We start from the raw sequence: 19,092 nt of genomic DNA, 5'->3' as shown, positions 1-19,092 counted from the left end.
CAATGCTTTGTATTGTAGTAAGTCTCAAAGAAACTTGTTAAGTTTCAAGGTTATTCGCCAAAATGGATATCATATTGAGACTGCTAATGAAGGACATATTGAATACATTTGTTACTACAATAAAAGAAGGAAAAAGATTTGTGCATGAAAAATTATCTGCACTTTCTTCTGGGTTGTACCACACAAGTATTAATGTGGTTGAATCACATGTCATGGTGAATAAAAGGTTTATTAATCATAATGATTTCATCATTTGGCATGACCGGTTGGGCCATCTCAGTTATAATAATATGCACAAAATTATTGAGAATTCACATGAACACACTTTGAAGAATCAGAAAATTCTTCAATTTAAAGAATGCTCTTGTATTGCTTGTTCCCAAGGGAAATTGATTATTAAACCATCAACAACTAAGGTTGGGATTGAATCCCCTACATTTCTGGAACGTATACATGGTGATATATGTGGACCATTTAAATGTTATATGATCTAGATAGATGCATTTACAAGATGGTCATATGTGTACTTATTATCAACTCGCAACATGGCTTTTGCGAGATTGTTGGCTCAAATTATAAGGTTGAGGGCACAAAACCTAGATTATACTATAACGACAATTCGTCTTGATAATGCTGGTGAATTTACATCTCAATCCTTTAATGATTATTGTATGTCCATTGGAATAACAGTTGAACATCCTGTTGCTCATGTTCATACTCAAAATTGTCTAGCAGAATCATTGATTAAACGTCTTCAGTTGATAGCTAGGCCATTATTAATGAGGACAAAACTTCCTCTTTCGGTATGTGGGCATGCTATTTTGCATGCAACAGCACTTGTGCGCATAAGGCCAACCAGTTTTCATGATTTCTCCCCATTACAGTTGGTTTTTGGAAATGAGCTAAATATTTCACATCTTAAATTTTTTGGATGTGCAGTATATGTTCCAATTGCTCCACCACAACGCACAAAGATGGGTCCCCAAAGAAGGTTGGGAATTTATGTTGGGTATGAGTCTCCTTTTATTTAAAATATTTGGAACCTATGACTGGAGATTTATTTACAACAAGATTTGCTGATTATCATTTTGATGAATCTGAATACCCAACATTAGGGGAGAAACATAAGCAATTGGAAAATGAGATAGATTGAAATGCATTATCACTATCTCATTTAGATCTTCGAACAAATTAATGTGAACAAGAGGTTCAAAAGATGATTTATTTGCAAAATATTGCAAATCAATTGCCAGATGCATTTACTAACCTTTCAAGGGTTACTAAATCTCATGTTCCAGCTGCAAATGCTCCAGTTCGAGTTGATATTCTGATAGAACAAATTGTTAATGCAAATGAATCTAGACCATGTCTGAAACGTGGTAGACCAATTGGTTCTAAGGATAAAAATCCTCGAAAAAGAAAAGGAGAAAATGATCATAATATGAAAGTGAGTGCTCAAGGAGAGCCTCAAGACATAACAAATTATGAGACAACACAAAATGTTGAGATATCTGAAATAATGAAAATGAAGAGATCTCAATAAATTATGTCTCGACTGAAAAAAGGTGGAACTGAAATGATGTTGTGGTTGATAACATTTTTGCTTATAATGTTGCTACTGAAATAATGCAACAAGATGAGGATAATGAACCAAAATTTGTCGATGAATGTAGACATAGAAACGATTGGCGAAAATGGAAGGATGCAATTCAAGCAGAGTTGACTTCACTTGAAAAATGTGAAGTTTTTAGATCAATAATCCGAACACCTGAAGGTGTCAAGCTTGTGGGGTACAAATGGGTTTTTGTGCAAAAAAGAAATGAAAAAGGTGAAGTCGTAAGATATAAAGCACGACTTGTGGCTCAGGGATTTTCCCAAAGGCCTGGCATTGACTATGTAGAAACATATTCTCCTGTGATAGATGCAATTACCTTCAGGTATTTAATGAACTTGACAGTTCATGAAAATCTTGAAATGCACCTAATGGACGTGATCACTGCCTATTTATATGGCTCATTAGACCACAATATTTTTATGAAAATTCCTGAAGGATTCAAAATGCCTGAAGCATACAATGATTCTCGAGAAACTTGTTCAATAAAGCTTCAGAAATCCTTATACGGATTGAAACAGTCAGGGCGAATGTGGTATAATCGCCTTAGCGAATATTTGTTGAAAGAAGGATTTAAAAATGATCCAATTTGTCCTTATGTCTTCGTGAAAAGGTCTGGATCTGAATTTGTCATAATAGTTGTATATGTTGATGATTTGAATATCATTGGAATTCCTGAGAAGCTTTCAAAGGCATTAAAATGTCTGAAAAATGAATTTGAAATAAAAGACCTCGGAAAGACAAAATTTTGTCTTGGACTACAAATTGAGCATTTTGAAAATGGGATATTTGTTCATCAATCAACAATACTGAGAATATATTAAAGAGATTTTAAATGGATAAAGCACATCCATTGAGTAGTCCGATGGTTGTGAGATCTCTTGATATTAATAAAGATCCATTTCGACCTCATGAAAATGAAGGTGAACTTGTTGGTGCTGAAATACCATATCTTAGTGCAATTGGTGCATTAATGTATCTTACTGATAATTCTAGACCAGATATAGCTTTCTCGGTAAGTTTGTTAGCAAGGTTTAGTTCTTCTCCAACACGAAGACACTGGAATGGGATTAAGCATATACTCAGATACCTTCGAGGAACTATTGATATGGGATTGTTTTACTCAAATGAATCCAAGTCACAATTGATTGGTTATGCAGATGCAAGATATTTGTCTAATCCCCATAAAGTTCGATCGCAGACAGGCTATTTATTTACATGTGATGGTACAACTATATCATGGCGTTCAACAAAACAAACTATGGTTGCCACTTCTTCAAATTATGCAGAGTTGATAGCCATTTATGAAGCAAGTCTAGAATGCGTTTGGTTGAGATCAATAACTCAACACATTCAAGAAACATGTTGCCTTTCGTTGGAAAGAGATGTTCCAACAATATTGTATGAAGATAATGTTGCATGTATAGCTCAACTAAAAGGGGGATACATTAAAGGAGATAGAAGAAAACACATATCACCAAAATTCTTTTTCACTCATGATCTTCAAAAGAATGGTGATATAGATGTTCAACAAGTTCGCTCAAGTGATAATTTAGCAGATATATTTGCTAAGGCATTGCCAACTTTAACCTTCGAGAAATTGAGATACAAAATTGGAATGCGTCGTCTTCGAGATATAAAATGATGTTTTCATCAGGGGGAGTAAATACGCGCTGCACTCTATTTTCCTTAATCAAGATTTTTGTCCCACTGGATTTTTTCTTGATAAGATTTTTAATGAGGCAACGAACAATGCATATTATGAATGTCTATGTATATTTTTGTTCTTTCAACTTTTCTTTTACATGAACATCCAAGGGGGAGTGTTGTAAAATTGTGGATGCCATGTGGAGTTAGCATGGTAGAAATGTTTCACTCATGCCAAAGTGTGGTTAACTTGCAAGCCACACTTTGCCACATGCCCTTGGCCTATAAATAGGCATCAAATTTATACAACAAAAATACACAACAATTCTACTCTCTCTTTGTTTATGTTCAAATACTCTCTATTGTTCTTCCTTTATACTTTAGTTTTGTTAAGTCAAATATTTTATAACAAAGACCTAATTAGTTGACTAGATCTATTTTAATAAAATTACTGCAGTAAGAATTTTACAATTTTAAAGCAAATATTCAACACTCCTCCTTGCTTTAGAAATTACAAAATTTTGGTCTTCTATCTTGAGATCTCCGAACTTGATAACCGAAATTGACCTTGCGAACAAATATGCAGATTCATCTTTTGGCTTGTAGTGAACTAAATTTAATTCTCATTTTGAATGCAATTCTTGAGTACTAAATCTTTTTGGCATGTTTCATTTGCATCTTGAATTTAAAATGATCCATTTTATTTTCCTGAAACATAGATAACTCCTCCATTGCTTCAATTCTTTTAGGAACATTGAAAGATCCTTTAAACTTATCACCTTCTTTTGAGCCAATGTCTCCAAGGCGAAATAATAAAGGAAAATACTTTCATAAACCTTCTATAGTAACTGGTCAAACACAAGAAATTCTGTAGATCTGATGGACAAAGGCCTAGGCCAATTCTTAATTGCCTTGATTTTTTAGGATCAACTTGAATACCTTCATTGGAGACAATATGACCAAGAAAAGCAACGGCCTCAACCAAAACTCACATTTGCTAAACTTGGCATACAATTCACGATCCTTGACAATTTGCAACACAATCCTCAAATGCTCAACATGTTCATCATCACTCCGTGAATAAACCAAAATATCAATAAACACAATCATGAACATATCAAGATATTGCTTAAAGACCCTATTCATCAAATCCATAAACGTCATTGGGACATTAATCAAATCAAAAGACATTACTAAAAACTCATAATGATTATACCATGTTTGAAAATATGTCTTTAGAATGTCATTTTTCTTACCCTCAATTGGTAATAACCTGTCTGAAGGTCAATATTAAAGTAACTCGCACCTTAAACTTGGGGCAACTACCAAAAGGGGTAACATGATAATTTTCTAAAAATTTCAAAAATAGACCTTTAGGGTCATTACAAAAACAAAACAAGATTTAAAATACTAGACTATTTATCTATGGAGTCATACTATCTAGCTTCAAGAGTTACTATGAACCTCTGTAATGGTTCATTGGGGAAAAATCATGATAAATATCAGCTCCAATAATCTGATAAGGAACTATACAAAATGTCTAATCCTTCCAATTTTTAACATAGATGTAACAATCATATATCTCATTTATTTTTATCCAAAACAGATTAAGAAAATATGGTACAAGGTCATATATGAGTTCATTTTGATATTTTTGAACTCCTTAAATAATCTCTTTCCTTCCTTTTCACAAGTTTTTTTTAAATCTCTATTCAGATTTTGTACCGTCCTCGAGTCTTTCTTATCACTTTAGGCTCAGAATCTAAATCATTTTTTTATTTTGATCTGTTTACGACACACTATTCTATAATTCATTTTTGCTCCCCTTTCAGTATTACTCTCACTTAGAGCAATATAAACATGTTCCCGTTTAGTCATATCGAGAATAAAAAATAAGAAATATGATTAATACATTTTAATGCGACAACGTATGTCACAAATTTCTTGCATAAGGGAAAAGTCTCTTAAAAAAATTTAAGGCTAAGAGGAAAATTATTTCAAACATCAAATTTTACACATTTAAATTGAAATCAAATCACAATAATGAATCAGTATCCTTAAGAAATTCGTGAATATATCTCTACACAAATATTCACATATGATATTAAAGTTAGGAATGAAAATTAATTTGGGTTACCACCAAAATAATATAATGTCTTATTATAATCGTTTCTTAAAAAAGATATAAAACAGCTTAGTGACTTGATGTAAACACGTTCCCCAAAACAAATGGTATCAAAAATCATTTTATATGCTATTTCTTTCTTTTGGTTTTCCACTCGGGTTTCGAAGTCCATATTGGAGCTCCGATTAAATTGGGATCGCGCACTATAGGGCTCATTCGGGGGTGGCGCTCCCAACAGGATTTTCTCCATACCCAGGGCTCGAAGCCGAGACCTCTGGTCAAGGGTGAAACACTTCCACCAATGCACCACAACCCATATTGATTTATATGCTATTATTTTTCATAGAAAAGGAAAAATATATTGTTTTCTAAATAACTTTCAGATAAACCTTTTTTATATAGAGTACATGTTCTACATGATATTTATTATAAAATCAAATAAAATTAACAAGTAGAACATGTTATGTGCTAGCTATCACTTGAAAAAAAATTACATAAAAAGTACTTCGAAGAATTCAAACAAAAAAGAGAGGACCTCCACATTTCCCTATAATTAGATTATAGGTACTCTTCCTTTCATTACATTTTTCCATAAACAATAATTTATCAGTTAAACAATTTCTCCAGAAAATTTTATTAAACGTATACTCTAAGAAGATAAACAAATAACAATTGAAAGATAAAGTTAAATGATGAATCAAATATAATAAACAAATAAAAAATTGAGATAGCGTGTGTTGGCCTGATTTCAGCTATATCGATATTGGAGATATCTCTGTACAAGCTAAGTCACGCTATAATTATGTGAAACAAGTCATGAAATAGCTAGAGAAGAAAATGATAGTACTCAATGAAGTATAATTAGAGGTTTTACAAAGTGATGATCCTACCACTTATGTATGGATCATTTTCTAAAGAAGCTAATTACATATGATTAATCCTCATCATGATAAACCACGTAATTAATGACATTAAAGAGCAAAGAAGAGCAAAGAATAAAGTACGATTTCGCTTGTGAGACGGTTTGAAAAAGTCTATAACGGTTGTTAGTTTTTCCGTCGGGGGTTTCAAGTCTTAGTTCAATGTAAGTTCTATGGAATATGGATATCATAGGCTTTTGGTATAATGCCACCATCTTGACTTGTTTCACGTGTCTATGTATGATTCGTCTATGTATCTCGTTCTCCTTTACCCTATGTGGTTCTTATCACTATCCACGTGTTATGATTCAGTTGGGCCACATGTCACAATTATTTATGAGACATAGATTAAAGGGTTTGACAGAAAATTACATCTTATATAAGGTTAAATTATTTTAATTGTATGTATAATAAATATTGAATTTCTTAATTTATTTATGTTTATTATTTTTTATATTTTGAATCCACTTACCGAAAACTGGATGATAATTTATCAGTTCAACAAGAAAGGTGTTGAGATTTGGCCAAAAAGTTTGGCAATGTAATCCATTTGGAAAAACATGAAATAAAGGTTAGGCTAGAAATTGGCCTCCCAACTTACGAGAAAAAAAAAGTTATTTCCTTGTATAATAACTTGAAAGACGACCAAAGATATTTCCAATTACAGAACAACATAAAACGTCAGAGTCATGAGGATGACTTTTTAGGCCAAGGCAGCCGTAACGTAATGAATGATTCATTCATGCCTCTTCCTCTCTACTATAGAGTATAGCCCGGGTAGCAAATCTAACTTTAGTGCTTCGAAATAAAAGCATAATACATAAACGTATATTTTAACTTAGTTTCAACTGATATTTTTGTTCTTCAATTTTGAGTGTATACAAGTAGACATTTGAATTTATATAAAATTGAACAAATAGACATCATATGTAGCGTTCTAAATGAAAATTTGTGTCGAACGTGTATTATGTCACGTATGACGCATATGTCTATTTTGTTCAATTTTATACAAGTTTAAGTGTCTACTTGTGCAGACCCAAAATTAAAGGTAATAGATGTCGGCTGAAGCCAGGTTAAAGGGTGTATTTATGTATAATGTGAAATAAAAAACTACGTAAAAAATAAAATTATATGAGTATCTATTTACAAATGTTTTTTTTTTAAAATCACGTTTGATTTAGAACTCAAAACATTTAAATTCAGAATCTGCCAATTAATACTCCCTTTATTCCGTATTAACTGAATTTGTAAGGTAATGCACATATATTAAGAAAAAACATTCAAGGACACAATTAAAATCATATTTTACACTATTACCTTTGTAAAATCATAACTTTGTAAGTAGTGTAGTTTTTCTTTAAAAAAATATAAAACAATGATAAATGAAAGGACATTTATGAAAAAAAATTCAAACATTCATCTTAAACTTTAAACAATTTAATTATTTTGACCAGTAAAAAAGGCTCCAAAATTCCGTTAGTATGGAATATAGGAGTAATTAATACTGAGTAGAGCCTACCTTCTCAAATCCCAACATATAAATTAAAATAGCCTCATGCTTCTCCATCTCCTACTATATATTCACTGATACTAATTAATCAACCATCGTTTCAAGTGCTATTCCTTGTACGTCTCTCATGCATATTGACACAATTTGGTAAGCCCTTTCATCTTATTTTGGTTTTATCAAATTAAGTTTCCACAAAAGTAAAACATGTCTTTTTTTTTTTTTTTTTTTTTTTGTATTAGTACTTTAGGCAATTCAATTTCCTTAATTAGTAATTTCTTCCTACCATTCCTTGCAAGATTTTCCAATTAATTTTAATTCTCTATATATCCAGGATCCAACAACTATTAGGTTTGGAGCATCTTGATTAATTCACCAGGTACATGACATCTTCCACCACCACAGATATTAGATTCTACCAAGGTCTAGACAGATTAAAAAAATATTTTTTTGAATCTCTTATTTGAAATTTGAACACTGATCTTCTTTTCTAAGAGAACAAACGGAATAATTAATGAAAAAAATTAAAGACAACACCAACACTTGGGCTTAAACCCGGAACGCTGAGGCTTCTTTGCACATCCTTAACCGCTGGGCTGTCAACCTTTGTTGTGTCAAGGTTGTTTAACAGTTAGTATATATTCAAAAAACTCGATATTTAGTATATATACACGTAAAAATTTTCCGACGAAGGTTGTTCATCTGACCACCCTTGCCATGTCATAGCTCCGCCCAGGTTTGGTACAATGTCACCGACTTGACTTGTTTCCACGTGTCTCTGTGATTCGTTTATGTATCTCGTCCTTCTTTACCATGTGTGATTCTTATCACTATCCACGTATTATGATTCAGTTGGGCCACATGTCACAATTATTTTTATCCTATACATGAATTAAAAGGTTTGACAAAAAAATTACATCATATAAAGGTTAAATTATCTTATATGTGTTATGTATAATAAATGTTGAATGACAAAAAGTTATCATATAAAGGTTAAATTATAAAATTGGGTGATAATTTGTCAGTTCAACAAGAAAGGTGTTGAGATTTGGCCAAAAGTTTGGCAATGTAATCCATTTGGAAAAACATGAAATAAAGGTTAGGTAAGAAATTGGCCTCCCAATTTACCAGAAAAGAAAAATTAATTCCTTGTTTTTTTATATATATGTGGTTATAATATCTTGAAAGACGACCAAAGATATTTCCAATTACAAAACAACAAAAAACGTCTGAGTCATGAGGATGACTTTTATATTTTAAAAAAATATTTAAATATAAATATGTAAATTCATGTTTAAAGTATCATATAATAATATAATAATAATTTGCACCTCTCTAAGTAATGATAAAAATTTAAGTCTTATATCTATCTTGTCCTTTTGAGTAACACCTCCCCAAGTGGTTATCGATTATACTTTTGACGTTTCAACTAATTTTTCTTTTGTTTTTTCACTTTAATCTTTCAAAATTTTCAAGTGCCTTACATTGGAAGTTCCTAAAAAATTTTGCACTATAAGATTTTTATATAATTAAATCAAATGTGTATATTAAAATTTAAAACTAATAGTATTATGTATTTTGGACCTATAATTTTTAAAATTTAATGGTTCATATTAAGAACCTAAAAGTCAAACTTATCAAATTTATATTTAAAATGCATTTTTTTGTATTCGTGCACCCATCTTGACGAATTCCTGAATACGCCCTCTGATTTAGGCAGCCGTAACGTAATGAATGATTCATTCATGCCTCTTCCTCTCTACTATAGAGTATAGCCCGGGTAGCAAATCTAACTTTAGTGCTTCGAAATAAAAGCATAATACATAAACGTATTTTTTAATTTGGTCTTAGTTGACATTTATGTCCTTAAATTTTGAGTGCATACAAATAGACACTTGAATTTGTATAAAATTAAACAAATAGACATGTGCATCATATGTAGCGTTCTAAATGAAAATTTGTGTCAAATGTGTATTATGCCACGTAGGACACATATGCCTATTTTGTTCAATTTTATACGAATTTAAGTGTCTACTTGTGCACACCCAAAATTAAAGGCAATAGATATCGGCTGATAAAGGGTGTATTTATGTATAATGCCAAATAAAAAACTACGTAAAAAATAAAATTATATGAGTATATATTTATAAATGTTTTAAAAAAAATCACGTTTGATTTAAAACTCAAAACATTTAAATTCAGAATCTGCTAATTAATATTCTCTTTATTCCGTATTAACTGAATTTGTAAGGTAATGCACACATATTAAGAAAAAACATTCAAGGACATAATTAAAATCATATTTTACACTATTGTCCTTTGTAAAATTATAACTTTATAAGTAGTGTAATTTTTCTTTTAAAAAATATAAAACATTAATAAATGAAAGGACATTTATGGAAAAAATTTCAAACATTCATCTTAAACTGTGAACAATTCAATTATTTTAACCAGTAAAAAAGGCTCCAAAATTCCGTTAGTATGGAATATAGGAGCAATTAATACCGAGTAGAGCCTACCTTCTCAAATCCCAACATATAAATTAAAATAGCCTCATGCTTCTCCATCTCCTACTATAATACTAATTAATCAACCATCGTTTCAAGTGCTCTTCCTTGTACGTCTCTCATGCATATTGACACAATTTGTAAGCCCTTTCATCTTATTTTGGTTTTATCAAATTAAGTTTCCACAAAAGTAGAACATGTTTTTTTATTTTTTTTTATATTAGTACTTTAGGCAATTCAATTCCTTAATTAGTAATTTCTTCCTACCATTCCTTGCAAGATTTACCAATTAATTTTAATTTTCTCTATATATATATATCCAGGATTCAACAACTATTAGGTTGGACATATCTTGACTAATTCATTAGGTACATGATGTATTCCACCACCATGGATTTTAGGTTCCACCAAGGTTTAGACAGATTAAGAAAAATATTTTTTAAAATTTTTTGCTGAAATTTGAACACTGATCTCTCATAATTTTTCCCACAGCATATATGTGTTTTGGTGAATAATTTGAATTGTGTATATGCAGAAAGCATAGATATATGTGATGGAATCCGTCCGAGCGTACTTGAATAGTCCAATGGGTCCTAAAACAACTCACTTTTGGGGTCCTATGGCCAATTGGGGATTTGTCATCTCTGTTTGTACCCTTTCCTATATGCATCATCTTTTTTATGTAACATATATTGATAATCGATCGATCGATCGAGATCCATAATCGAATCTCGATCAATCTTACTATTAAAGTTTAACAGAAAATTTCTGAAATTAATATTCACAAATGATTGTGTTAGGGAATGATGGATACAAAAAAGCCCCCAGACGCGATATCTGGCAACATGACTGCAGGTGAGTTAGCAATAACATATACTTTCTATCTCATTTTATATGATATCTTTTGACTTGATACGATGGTTAAGAGTAAGATTTTTGAAATTTGTGATTTAAAACAATCATTAAATATTTGTATGGTTGTAAATTATTTTATTAAGAAAAAAAGAGGAATTTTAGAATTAAATTGTTTCTTATCATAGTAAAATGACATTCTATTTGGAACAAACTAGAAAAAAGGTATCTTATAATTTATGAGACGAACGGAGTATATAGTTTCTTTCCAAAGAATGGTAGATTCATTTCTGCAGGGTCACACAATGCAGAATTATATTGGCTGGGGTGGAGCTAGGTAGGGTTAAAGGGATTAGATAAACTTCCTTCAATAAAAAATTATACTCTTATTTATATATGATTAAAAATATATTTTTTCTGTATTTACTTCTTTATATATTGAATCCCGTAAGTGCAAATTCAGGTTTCACCCCAAGAAAATGTCAGAATTCAAACTTTGAGCCATTTTTTTAACTATAGTAAATTCAATTGTGACAAATAAATGTGAACGGAATTGAAAGAGTATTAAAATATCTATAGAATATAAATTGTTGATGCACGTCACTTGATAAGCTATATATATAATATTAATTTGTGTTTGGTTGCAGTGTTGTGTATATATTCGATGTTGTGTATGAGATTTGCATGGATGGTGAGGCCTAGAAATCATATGTTGCTAGCTTGCCATGCTGCTAATGAATCTGTCCAACTCTACCAACTTTCTCGTTGGCTACGCTATAGGTTTCATTACTAACTTGGACAAATAAATCATTTTTACATCATTTTGGTAATCATGAAAACATAATATTTTTTTGTCTTGTTATCATTTTTAGGAACCTCCAACCAAAGGAAGAGGCAGCGGCTTCTGATTAGTGCGGAAGGATATCTTGTATTAGTAATAGATATATGTGCTCGTGCTAGCACGGGCTCAGTATGTATCATTTTTTTATTATAATTTATGTGACATAAAAAGAATTTGAAGAGACAATCAAATTTTTAATATGATTTTTAATTTTAAGTTGTTAATTATTGAGATTTATGGTACTTTATGTAATTTAAATAGCCCTCTCTCTATCTGGCACCACTCTGATAGAATTCAAGAGTCAACTTACTTTTTATATGTCTTCTAAAATTTTAAGTTGTTAATTATTATGATTTATAATATTTTTTATGTCATTTTCAAATATTATATATTATTTATTTTATCTCAATTTATGTGGCAGTGATAAAATTTTAAGGGACAATCAAATTATTTATGATTTTTAAATATTTTAAATTGTTAATTATTGTGATTTATAATATCTTTTACATAATTTTAGAATAATGTATGTTACTCCCTCTATTCAAATTTATGTTGTACTTATAAAATTTCAAGAATCATTTCAAAAAACGTATGCCTTTTGAATTTTTAAGATGTTTGTTATTATGATCTACATCATTGTGATCTGATTTCAAGAGTGAATCATTTTTTTTTATATCTTTTAAATATTTTAAGTTACTAATATTTATAATTTATAGTACTTTTTACTTAATAATATAACCCATAGAAATCTAATCTCCTTTTTCAAGACAATTGTTAGAAGACCACGTGGTTGTCAAAGGGGAAAAAAGGTGAAAGAAGGAAGTAACACAAAAGTTATGTGAGATATGATGGACAATTTAGTCATAACGACTCTAAAAAAAAGAAAGTATACCACTGTTCGCAATAAATTTCTTTGAGCGTTGAAAATTGACTGCAAACAAAATAAATAAAAGAAAATGTTATTTTTATTGATGAATCATTGTGAGTACAATTCTGTTGTTCTCTTGATTCTTCTCTCTGAAGTTTCTCCGTGATTTGAGGGTTGTCAGTAGCTTAATTCTCAAATGCAGGATGATATAGACCTCCTTGAGATGTGTTTGATCTCCAGGAACGTTAGGAAGCAGTTCGTCGTTTCAAATCGATCTCCGGGAAGAACTCCGTTGACCACTCCTTCGAAGAGCAATGTAGTTGGTGTTGTAGCTTTCTCCAATCCTTGCAGAATGTTTTTTGAAGAGTTTTCTTGATGCCTCAAGAATGTTATGTTCATCCCCTATTTATAGTTGTAGGGGATGGACAAGGTTGCATATGATTGGCCAAAGGATGTCATTTTGACACTTGGCATGTTGTGATTGGTTCTTGCACTTGATTGGGACTTCCACCTCATTTGGACACGTGGCGCCGCCTTATTGGTCTTGGATGCCTAGTCATTGTGACATGTGGTATGAGTTTTGGGCTTCAAGGTGAAATGGACCTTGGATTTGAATTTAATAAGATGTACTTATCTATTTATAAAGCCCAAATTAATCATTCAGCTCAAATGGACATGGATTTAATTCAAATTTCGTATGAATTTAATCCAATACATTTTATGTGTCTACAAATGCCCCTTACTTCGAGACTCGTCGACGTGTTAGGCATGCCGAAGTTTGGTGACAAGACTTGAAGTATTCATGAATGTGTTTTCATTTTTTGAGACTTGTCAACGTGTAGGCGTGCCGAATTTGATGACGAGAGTTGAAGTTTTCATGAATGTGTTTTCCTTTTTTGAGATTTGGCAACGTGTAGGCTTGCCGAATTTGACGACGAGAGTTGAAGTCTTCATGAATGTGTTTTTATTTTTTGAGACTTCTCTACGTGTAGGCTTGCCAAATTTGACGACAAGAGTTGAAGTCTTCATGAATTCAACAATATCACTCTTAAGACATTTGCTTGACTTCGTTTCTTGCGATGAAACAAGTTGCATGGTAAGGTCATGTCCAACTCCATTTCGATGTGCTCCTAAGGACTTTTGTTGCTTCAATCCACTCGAGGGACGATATGGAGGACTCTCTCTCGAGAGGGATAAGCAAATTAATGTGACAAAGTTGTATGAATTTTAAATTCAAAAAAAAAAAAAAAAAAACTTTCACCATAGATTTGAATACAAATTTGGACACCAACACTAAGAGTGTCACACACATCCTCAAAGTTGAATTTTAAATGAAGGAACATAACTTGATTTGCTTGTTTTTTTTTTTTTTTGCAAGCCTTCAACATGGAAACAATTGGTAATATAATAATCACACCAAATTTTCTTTCCTTTGCTTGATTTTGTAAGAATCATTCTTGACATCTCAAGACTTATTGCTTTCCTTTTGAGTGCTAGCAACTTCCATTTAGATGGGTAAGAATTGATATGATCACCTTCTTTCAATTTTACCAAAGCTTTTCTTGTACAAGAAATGAAAATTGTTCAAAGAAACTTCTATATAAGAATCTCCCATGTACAAAGGATTGATCAGAGAATCATTAAAACAAAAATCTGCAAACCATATCAATGGGGAACTCCAAATTTGGTGTGTTCTTTTCTCAATTTCGTGCAGTCCCACCAAAATCTCGTTCTCTTAGTGTAGAAATGTCCAAATGATGAGCGGCTTGGTTTGGAAGAAACAAGATTTTTAGTACTGCAACATATCCAAAATTCAACGTTAAACACCTTTTGTATTGGCGGAAATTGATTTTTGGAGTTTGTCCCCAAATCTGGAAGTTCTCCTCACAGTTATGCACAATCTCGCCAAAATGTCATTTTCTTGGTGTAGGAGCATTCAAACGATGAGAGACTTGATTCTGGAGAAACTAGACTTCTAGTACTACAACATATCCAAAAATAAACGTTAAAAACCTTTCGGATTGATGGGAATCAAATTTTGAAGTCGGACCCCAAATCTGGCAGTTCTTCTCACAGCTATGCGTATTCTCGCTAAAACATCATTTTCTTGGTGTAGGAGCATTTAAACGATGAGTGGATTAATTCTAGAGAAACCAGACTTCTAGTGATACGACATATCCAAAAATCAACGTTAAAAACTTTCCGGATTGACAGTAATCAAATTTTAAAGTTGGACCCCAAATCTGGCAGTTCTTCTCACAGCTAGGGACAATCTCGCCAAAACATCCTTTTCTTGGTGTAGGAGCTTTCAAATGATGAGCGGGTTGATTCTTAAGAAAATAGACTCGCATTACTGTGGCATATCCAAAAACCCATCTCAAAATCTTCTTGAATTGACAAAAAATGATTTTTTTTTTTGTAGTTGTTCTTCAAATTTTGCCGTTTTCCTCACAGATTTGTGTGTTTTGGATTTTCCTGTTTCTTTTTCTTGCAGGTAATGGTTGTGGTTGCATCTTTATTTATGTATTGAAATGTTTCTTAAGCACGGGAGATTGATGTTCAAGATCCAATTTGGCCGTAATTCAAAACTTCGGGATATTGGCACTGCTATGTCGAACAAGATTGTTGTACTGTTGCTCATGTTTGTCATGTCATATTGAAGGGTCATGCACTTACTACATGTGTTATCAGAAGTAGATCAACCAAGAAAAATTGAAAACTTCGTGCAGTTGGCACTGATGGCTCCAAAAACAAAATTTCGTTTCAGGTTTCCAAAAGAGCCTAAATCACTTAGAAGTTGCATGAGCTGTTCATATGATTGGCGTGGAACCACTCATCTCATCCTAGCAATGTTGGCAGAAAATTCACTCGAGGCATTCACCTACCTTGCAGCCTTGGTAAAGAGAACTTGCCACCTCCATTTTCATCCCCTTTTTGCGGCTTCACGAGAGAAACGTTTGGAGTACTTTCATTTCATTTCTGACGAAAAAGCACCCGGCATGAGGATGGCGAGAGAAACACTTGGTGTAGGCGTCCAAACATCAATGAAATAGATTGCGGATAATCTCATTGTTCAAGTTGTAGTGTGATTGACATCTTCCTTTCAATTTGGAGAAGCTCTTGGACTAATCTTATGACTTCTTGGGAAGTACATGGAGCTCGAATTCCTTACACTTTGTGATTCCAACTTTGCACACCTTTAAAAATATATTTATTTTCGAATGTGGGAGCCACGAAATTGCAATACACTTGATCCAACAGAGATAGAACTCAACGTCTTATAATATGTCAAAATTTCATATCAAAATTTCTTCCACATTGTTCAAAATTAAATTCTGAAGTTGCTTTTGAATTTTGATATCTTTGTTTCGCAGCTTTGCACGATTATGGTAGAAAATTCATAACTTGGAGTAGGAATAGTGAATCATGAGCTTCTTATTCTTTTGGAAAAAAAAAGTCGAATAACTACAATATGTGTAAAAATCACGGCCAATGACTATATGGATTAGTGTAAAATATCGCTTCAAAGTTAGGTCTCAATTTTGTCTTTCTCAACTTTTCAGCTTCACGTGTCTGTAGTATAAAATTCATAACTCAAAGTAGGAGTATTGAAATCACGATTTTCTTTTTCCGTTGGAAAGACAACTCGAATAACTACACAGTATGTAAAAATCATGGCCAAAGACTTTGTGGATTGGTGCAGATATCGCTTCAAAGTCAGCTCACGATTCTGCCTCGCTCAACTCTTTAGCTTTGAGCAACTTTGGGAGAAAATCAATCACTCGGCGCAGGAGCCTCGACATGATGCGATTCTTGTTCCATTGGAAACATAACTCATAAATGTACAACATATGTAAAAATCAGGGCCAAAAGCTTTCCAGATTAGTACAGATATATTTTCAAATTTAGCTCGAATTCTGCCTCGCTCAACTTTTCAGCTTTGAGCAACTTTGGGAGAAAATCAATAACTCGGCGTAGGAGCATCGAAATGATGTGATTCTTGGTGAATTGAAAGCATAACTCATAGACGTACAACATATGTAAAAATCATGGCCAAAATCCTTCCAGATTAGTACAGATATGTTTTCAAAGTTAGCTCCAATTCTGCCTCGCTCAACTCTTCAGCTTTGTGCAACTTTGGGAGAAACTTAATAACTCGGCGTAGGAGCATCGAAATGATGTGATTCTTGTTCCGTTGGAAGTATAACTAATAGATGTACAACATATGTAAAAATCACAGTTAAAATTTTTCTAGATTAATACAGATACATTTTCAAAGTTAGCTCAAATTTTGAAACTATAAAATTCTTGTTTCAATGTGAGGAACACGTCTTTGGTGTGAAGTCCAAAATTTGATGTAAGAGTGATGAAACTATGAGTTTCACATTTCATTGGGATGAGCGCATCAAGAACAACACTATTTAGAGAAGTTACGACAAAATTCATTCTAAATTGATGAGAATAAATTTTTCAAGTTGACTATACACCCAGAATGCCAATTCCTCAACTTTGTTCGCTCTTGACAACAATTTTTTTTTTTTGTCTCTTGAGCTTGGAGTGTTCATATCATGATCTTTGTGGATACACCATTTCAGCATAAGTAGGTCTTTGAGCAGAAGGGTATCCTGATTTGATGTTGTAGGTAAAGATGTCCCTAATTTTGAGTAACTTACTGAAGCATCAGTGAATTACATAAAATTATCTCTACCACAAAAAAGAAAAACTTAAGTTGAATCGCAAAACGCTTTATCCAATACCAATGGAATTCATTAGCCTGTCGTATATCAAAAACTCAAATCAAAATTCCTTTTGAATTGGTTAGATTAATACCCGGAGTTGACTTCCAAATCTAGCATGTTTGATATGCAACTTTGAACGATCATAGTTGAAGATCCATGACTCGATGTAGGAGTTTCTGTTTACGAGCTTTTTTTTTTGTTGCGGAGAAGGCTTCAAGAATCTTCTCCTTTGCTAATTTGTGACACATTTGAACTCATGTGCTAGCTACATGATTTTAAAGTGCTAGTGCAATGATCACGCAGTGCCACCAAATCTTTTTTTTTCCTCATTTGACTAAGCTTAGAGTGATTACTCCGAGCGCCTACATACCTCGGTGAAGAGGGTCAAGTCATATCGTAGTTCAAGATGATGAGTTTTATTTATTTTATTTCAGTTTTTTTTGGGTCGTACACAGTTTATACTCTTGCAGGCCAGGAGTAACATGCAATTTATGCTCATACCTTCAGGAGCGTAGGCGACCTTCATGGGAAGTATTGTGTAATGACCCTCCAGGTCATTTTTAAATTAAAGAATTCTTTCCCTCATATAGAGCATTCCTGTAGCGACCCAAAGTCATTTATGACTTGCTGGCACTGACTGTTCGGTCGCCTGGTCGTTCGTTTGGGTTTTAGGCTCGTTTCCCTGTTTTGGAGATTTTATAACTTGAAAAGTTGACTTTGGTCAACCTTCTTGGAAGACGTGCTCAGATGAAAATTTTGACAGCTAGGTTAGCTTCGGAATATTGATTTTGGTCTAGAACGACCCTTTGTTCACTTCTCGAGGCTTTAGATGGCAGTTGTGGAATCTGGCTCAAAATGATATTGGGTGTGGGACCCACTTTTCATCGAAGCGATCTCCAAATGGAAATTCCGCCTTCACTGTTGAGTCCGAAATATCATTTTCAATCAGATTCCATATATGGTTTGTATTTTTTCGACTCCGAACGAGTTCGAAACATCAAAATTTAAGTTTGAAGGGTTGTAGAATTCTAACGCGGCGGTGACGTGGCAGAGCCACGCAACGCCACGTGGCAGCGGATGGAAATCTGGAAATTTCCAGATTTTAGGACGAATTTCGTCCATTATTTCTTCCACATCTTCAACATAAGATTTCTCCTCCATTTTAAGCCCGAATTAAGTGATTCAAAAGGTTAACTTCAAGAGAATTTCGTGGGGAATCTAGAGGTGATCTCAGGAACGCGAGGGGAGACTTCGTTTGAGGTAAGAAATCGAATTTAGCTACTGCTAGGGTGATTTTCGGAATGAATTATTGTTGAATTTTGAAATGTGAGATCTTGATCATCTTAGGTCCGTTTTAAGTCATTCTTGAGGCTAACTTGTAGAGTTTTTCGCAAGGATCGTCGTGGTATAATCTGTTTGGGTTGAAAGGGTCTCGTTTTTCCAGAAATGGGTGATCAAGGGGCTGCTAGTGTTA

The 19,092-nt window shown here is 32.8% G+C and overlaps 1 protein-coding gene across 2 annotated transcripts; it reads left to right on the top strand.

Annotated features, from left to right (window-relative positions):
* The first annotated feature begins 7,872 nt into the window (after window positions 1-7,872).
* On the top strand, window positions 7,873-12,089 carry LOC125864539 (mitochondrial pyruvate carrier 1-like). 2 transcript variants are annotated; one of them, XM_049544558.1, is made up of 6 exons: window positions 7,873-7,961; window positions 8,146-8,190; window positions 10,854-10,964; window positions 11,119-11,173; window positions 11,818-11,950; window positions 12,043-12,089. In XM_049544558.1, exons 3-6 carry the CDS (start codon window positions 10,872-10,874, stop codon window positions 12,080-12,082), a joined length of 321 nt encoding a protein of 106 aa, XP_049400515.1. In that variant the 5' UTR covers window positions 7,873-7,961; window positions 8,146-8,190; window positions 10,854-10,871; the 3' UTR covers window positions 12,083-12,089. The 2 variants fall into 2 exon arrangements, with proteins under 2 accessions (XP_049400515.1, XP_049400516.1); XM_049544559.1 differs by lacking the exon at window positions 8,146-8,190 and having other exon boundaries at window positions 7,912-7,961.
* The last annotated feature ends 7,003 nt before the right edge of the window (window positions 12,090-19,092 follow it).

Source organism: Solanum stenotomum, chromosome 5 (assembly GCF_019186545.1).
Source record: "Solanum stenotomum isolate F172 chromosome 5, ASM1918654v1, whole genome shotgun sequence".
Lineage (NCBI taxonomy): Eukaryota > Viridiplantae > Streptophyta > Magnoliopsida > Solanales > Solanaceae > Solanum > Solanum stenotomum.
This window is presented reverse-complemented; position numbering and strand designations above follow the sequence as displayed.

Excerpts from the sequence above, each read along its gene's own strand:
- LOC125864539 (XM_049544558.1), top strand. The coding sequence starts at position 10,872 with ATGGAATCCGTCCGAGCGTACTTGAATAGTCCAATGGGTCCTAAAACA. Across the intron at positions 11,174-11,817 it reads ATCTGGCAACATGACTGCAG|TGTTGTGTATATATTCGATG; the intron begins GTGAGTTAGCAA and ends GTTTGGTTGCAG. Across the intron at positions 11,951-12,042 it reads TCTCGTTGGCTACGCTATAG|GAACCTCCAACCAAAGGAAG; the intron begins GTTTCATTACTA and ends TATCATTTTTAG.